Source organism: Solea solea, chromosome 15, assembly GCF_958295425.1.
Source record: "Solea solea chromosome 15, fSolSol10.1, whole genome shotgun sequence".
Classification (NCBI taxonomy): domain Eukaryota; kingdom Metazoa; phylum Chordata; class Actinopteri; order Pleuronectiformes; family Soleidae; genus Solea; species Solea solea.
The window spans coordinates 12,190,393-12,196,666 of record NC_081148.1 but is presented as its reverse complement, the minus strand read 5'-3'; the positions used below and the strand labels follow the sequence as shown (position 1 = coordinate 12,196,666).

Genomic DNA, 6,274 nt, shown 5'->3' with positions numbered 1-6,274 from the left:
ATGTGTTACAGGTGTGGTTCAGTGCTCTCTGGTAAAATAACCTAAATTACATCATGGTCACCATGTATTGTTCAATCATACACAGAATCTAGCCAACATTAAGAAAGACAAATAATTAAAAAGGGACAGGTTCAGCAGGTTTGAGAACTTGAGTAGTCATTTTCCACCACTGATTCAGCTGCACGGGATGACACCGTTTTCTTTTCCATTATTCTCACAAAGAGACTATAATAAGTTAAAGGTCAAGTTTTGGGGTGAAAATAAAGACAACCAGAGACACATTTTTGGTGATTAAAATATGACACAGCAAAGAAATCAACAGGACAACAATATCAATTCAACAAACATAATTTTTGTCTTTTTTTTTTATTTAAAACTATCACTATGGAAGTGCACAGCACTGACTCAAAGCATCTGTGAACAGCAACAACTTACTCTGAAAAATAAATTGTGACACCTAGGAGTATATTTATTCCCAGTTCCACAAATGATGCTTAACAAAACAAAAGCAAATTCAAGGCACCAACGTAAATCCTGCCCTTTTACTATACAGTAATGATCCTAAATACTAGAGGAACGAGGCAAATACGTACAGTACTTCTGAGGTACTTTGGCTCAGTTAAATACAAGACTTCTGGCCTGTAGCTTAATTATACAGTAACACTGGTCAGCGCAGCGGTGCAAACTCTCACAGGAGTCACCTTCTTATCAACATTCATTCCAGTTCTCTCAAACATCTTGAAAAAAAAAATCCTCACGCAGGTTCTCTATACTATGCATATTGCACATCGTGTACACCTTACGGTTCAAAGTGCCGCAAAAATTTCAAGTCTCTTCAAATTAAAAACACACATTTTTTCTTCAAGTCAAGTGTATTCTGTTACTTGTCGGAGAAAAACAGACTTTGGTCTCATTTCTCTTCCTCCCTGAAAATGACTAAATCCTGACACTCCATCATCGGTCAAAGCACGGAGCAGTGCAGGAGTAGTGCACGCTGACGTGGTAAGCCCTGTTGGCCATGTTGGACTTTGGGTCCAGTGAGGCAGGGACGCCTGGGAGCTGACGTGCTGGGTGCCATTGGAAGGTTGCAAGCTGCCACTGGAGTGGCTGAGGTAGGAGACTGGCCTGTTGTTGGCCTGCTGGGAAAACTGCACACCGGGTCGGTGCAGGTACTGGGCCACAGTGGCTGTCTGACCTGAACTGTGGAACACCATCTGCTGCTGCTGCTGTTGCTGGCACTTCTGCTTGTTGGCCTCCCTGACATCACCATCATGTGCGCTGTGTAAAAAAAACACAAAGATGATGATGATTATTGAAATGAAGACATTCAGTGTTATAGGGCGTGTATTGAAATGCATCTATCGTTGAATGAGTAGCTTGATATGTTAGCATTTAAAAGTGCAGTGTGTCACTTTTAGAGGGGGTTTATAGCCCATGAAAGTGTTTGCGTAAGTGTATGAGGAATTTTTTTGTAGCATAACAATAAACTCTGAATTTGTACTTAATGCAAGGGCCTTGTTCTACAGAGGCCCTGTTGCACTGCCATGTTATATTTATATTTATTTGTCTTCAGTTGAAGTTTTAGTTTTGCTGCACCTGGTCTTGGCCAAATCACACTTGAAAAAGAGGTTCTTAAACTCAGGGGGGATTTTTCCTGGCTGAATATATGTTAAGTAAAATACTAACTTAGTACTGGTATTAGTCAGATAAAATGACAAAATGACAGAATCAGAAAAAATAATAAAGTGAAATCTGATACAACCCATAAAGCCTGAATATGATATAAATGCTTCCCTAAGCACAGAAAACAGAATATAAAAGGATGTGGCCAGGTTGTGGCATTGTCTTCCACACTTCCAACTTGTTATAGCTGGGTGGTAAATGCATCAGCATTTATGTGTAAAAAGCCAAGTTGTTAAAATCCGTAAAAAGAACTGTATCATACCGACATTAGTATCAGTAGGATTTGAGTTATGGAGACATACCTAGTTTCTGTAGCAGCTTAAATGGACAATGAACCTTTGACATGTGTTGGATCCAAGTACAGAATTTTATCAATATGTATTTCTAATTGTCATTATACGTCCCAGTATTTAATTCCCTGTCAAATGTATGCATTAGGCGTTCTCTGAAACTGACGGATACACACATGAGTAGCTTCTCAGCACACGGGACAAGGTTCTCCCACGTGTAACCTGTGAGGCACTGGAGTTGTGACGGCCATGTAGGGGACAGGTGGAGGACAAGGCGGGAGGCCGCCACACACGCAGCAGCCAGTAAAGAGGGGGCGAAACACAAAAACACATGGTCTGGAGAAAGAAAGAAAGAAAGAAAACAGCAATCAGAAAAAAAGTAACTCCCCTGTAATGGAAAAACTTTAAATAACATTCCATGAAAATGTTGATAAATATACAAAGCAGATAACTTTGCATTGATTTGGTGATGTGTGATTTGTAAAGCAACTGTCTCCAACATGGAAACCAGCCGACCGACATCAGCATGAGCAGAAAACATTTGTACTGAGGTCCACCTGAGACAATACTTACCTTGCAAGGAAACCTCCAGGAAGTAATCTGCATATTTGGCCAAGTATATTTTCGATTTCTCCAGGGAGGTCAAAGGCCACCCATCATGGAGGTCTCCCTCATGAATGGCAATAGACAGGCAGTACTCTATGAAATGAGCAGCTGTAGGCAGGTACAAGTTCCACTGGAAGGTTTCTAGCAGGAGCAGCTCCATGTGCAGTAAACCCTGCTTGGTCAGGACAAGATTCATGGAACTTATGCAGTGCAAGCTGTTCAGGGTCTCCAGCTTTGGAACCCGGCTTTCCCTTTCTTCAAACTTACCTGCAGAGAGAAATATTCAATGGGTCACAAAAACACAACAATCTGGAGACTGGGCAGAGGGAAGTCAACGATGCACTTACTGGCCAACAGAAGACATGAAAGTGAAACCATGGCAAGCTGCTGCTGTGTGACGTCATAGCGGTCCATGAAGAGGTCCAGCAAGTAGACGGCCAGGTGTCGGGCTGCAGGACACAGCCTGAAGTGGTTGCTGATGACTGCGATGAGGTCTGCATAGTATCGCCTCAAATTCAGCTGAGGGGACTGGCCCTTGTATGAAGGCAACTTGAGTTCCTGTTAGAGAACGTATTGTATTTAAAATCCTGGTGCAAAAACATACTCAATTGACAACTTTATACCGATAAATTGGACTTGGCTGCTATAAGGTCATCACAGATTAGGTATTGGCGTGGGTCAGCTGATAGGCATGAATCACAAGACACTATGATACAGGAGTACCAAAATATCCATCCATCCTATCCATTATCTACCACGTTATCCTCCACCTACCGTCCAACCTGTTCAAATATACCAGAATGGCATCTACTACTCTTCTCCACTATGCAGGCTGGCGACGTCACCCATAGTACCCATAGAAGCGCAAAAATAACCATGCTGTGCTGAGACAAGTCGAGTTGCACTAGTGGAAAAACGCCATACTTCTTTAAAACTTTCTGGGGGAGGTCCCACGGGGGGCCCACCTATGTGCCCTCCACATTACAAATGCTTCTGACGCCCGTGATGTATACACCTTCAGTATGTATGAATCTGCAAACATAAAGCATAAAAAAAGAAAAATATGAATGAAAATGTTTGGCATGATCACTCACTCTGAACCGTAGCGCCTGGTAAATATCTGTGGCCAGCTGTCCTCTCCACCATTGGTCCTCCAACTCCATTTGGTTCCCTTTGGAAACCTGTAAAAGAAATTCTGTCAGCTCATGCTCTCCACACAGGGAAAAACTAACTCTAATCATCAGTATTATTATGGTTATCAGCACTCTTGCTGTTGTGTCGCACAGCATTCGTTAACAATGCTGATCAGGAGTGGGCACCGTGATCGATCGGTGGCCAGGCATTTTTGTGTTTTTAAAGAAAAACAAAACAAAGGTGTTTAATTGTTACCGGGTCGTAAGAATTGGACTCACCCGCTGAGAACATGCAGTGAATGTCACGGGCAGTTTCACTGAAGTAAACTTCCTTTCACACTAGCCGGGCATGCCTGCTTTCCACTCATTTGTAATTGTGAGGTGTGGGACCAGCACGAGCTCAGCAAATGCCAATGCTGCCTTTGAGTGCTGTCGGAAACAATAGTTTCCTACCTTCAGCAGCCGAACTGACGCTAAGGCTGCATTATGTATCACATCTCATTATGTGTCGTGTATTCTGTTAAAGGAGGGAACAAAAATCTTCAAACTTCAACATATATATTATATATTCTTCTGTGGAATGTTGATTTCAACCAGGACAGGAGTGTGTTTCTGCTGCTCTGCTGAATGGAGCGGGGATTTTTCCGTTAGCACTTAAAAGCATCACTCCATTGGTGGGACTGATGGAGCACACGGGACGCAGCCAATTACAAGTAAGTAAAGAAACTGCCAAATGTCCAATCACAGCACAGACTGCTGAAAGCCAGATGCATCATGCAGCCAATACCCAATGAAAGGGAACAGTAAAGTCATAACAGTCCATGTGAGACCAAAAATCCCTGAAACATGACAATATTTGAACTGACTGGTATTTAGGATTCTATTGGGATTTGTGTTTATGTTGTGAATGTCTGTAATTAAGGAAAACTTGTTTTATGGACAGAACTTATTGAATCAGAATCAGCTTTATTGGCCAAGTATGTGAACACATACAAGGATTTTGACGCCGGTTTTATCCAGCACACGCTGTACATTAGACGTAAAACATGAACATACGTAAACATAACATAACAGACATTTAACTGGGAAGGACAACAAAGAACAATTATTTGAAAGGAATTGTATAAGAAATGAATAAATAGGGTGTCCAGAGGTCCGGTCTATTTTTAAGTATATATATTTAAGTATGAATATGTATATATAGATATATAAATAAATAATGGTCTAAAATGTCTGAATCAGACACAAGAAAAGTGATGTCGTCCCATCCCTATTGTTCAGTGTGTACAATAAATTCTGTTTACCAGTGGCATTGTTCTAATCCTATTCTTTCCTGATTCATTACAGATGAGATTTAAAGATTTCACATTGTGTGAACACAAATGCCCCCATAAATGTAAGCATCCATGAGGGTGGTGTGGAAACGTATACCACGTATATGTGTCTATGGGAATGTTTTTCCCTCTGATCTTGCAATAAGATGAAAATATTTATGCTACTGCTTTGTCCTCCACACGAGGGTCGCTGTGCCATTAAAAAAAATTCACACTGAAGTCTCAATATAACACAATTGAACTTAATAATGTAGGCAACAGTGGATCAAGAAAAGGGTTTGAATCCATAGAACAAAGAGGGAAAAACTAATAAAAGTTGTATCCAGTTTTACTTTATGGTTGGAATATTTGTTTATTGTTAATATTAACAATAATACTTGCTCTTTTCATGTGTCTGCAAACACACGAAAAGTCTAAAACTCAATGGGAAATGACTAAAAAAAAAAGAGCAGGGACTCTCCAGGGGGTGCGACAGCATGCAGGGGTGAGTCTAAGTGGATTGGTAATGTAATCCACTCTGTGGTAGAGGCTGCTGAGGTGGTGGGTAGTCTTGTTCTTAATGGACTGGATGTATGTCCAGGAGGAAACAAAGGGTGTCCTGGGTGGAGGGAGCTGGTCATTGTCCTTTCTTCTCACTGGTGTCATGCAGTTCCTTGGTGGAGGACAGCTATCAGCCATTACCAGCTTTAGAAGTGTGAACAGCCCACTGCTGTTCTTTAGAACAGACAAAAATACCAAAGAAATATCAAAGGCGGCATTTTAAATGGTCAGTCAGAGTGTAATGGTTTTCCTAAGAAAAAAAAGCTTTTAAGGATGGTTGGTGACATTTGGTTCCTACATTAAAATCATGATTATCTGCACTAAACTCTAAAGCTTCTTCTTTGCCTTTGTAAGGGAAATTATGAATCATTAGCATAATTTGGGAAAGATTCTGTTCCACTTTGCTGGCAGCACAAAAATGTTTCTGCCTATTTTGTCTCTTGCATATGTTTTAACAGCAAATAGCAAATCATAAAGCTTATTTATAAAGTACACTTTAAGGTCATGTTACAATAAAAATATTAAGTTGGTCCGACACATACACATCAGTGAGATAATTTCTTAAAAGCTTATTTTTAACTACATGATCCTAGAGCGGGAGATGCCGAATTAAAAAAAAAAAGAGATTTATTTACTGCTGTAAATAAATCTGCAACTCTGCAGTAAAGTGCAGAGGTCAAACCAAGCA

General features: G+C 40.7%; 1 protein-coding gene across 1 annotated transcript; it reads right to left on the bottom strand.

The window, feature by feature from the left end:
• Positions 1-347: 347 nt before the first annotated feature.
• Positions 348-4,283, bottom strand: ccnj (cyclin J). Its single transcript, XM_058651928.1, is given in 7 exon segments — positions 348-1,046; positions 1,049-1,278; positions 2,150-2,309; positions 2,547-2,846; positions 2,927-3,137; positions 3,674-3,760; positions 3,992-4,283. Coding segments are annotated over 6 exon segments (1,062 nt in total). The 5' UTR covers positions 3,743-3,760; positions 3,992-4,283; the 3' UTR covers positions 348-954.
• Between the last annotated feature and the right edge of the window lie 1,991 nt (positions 4,284-6,274).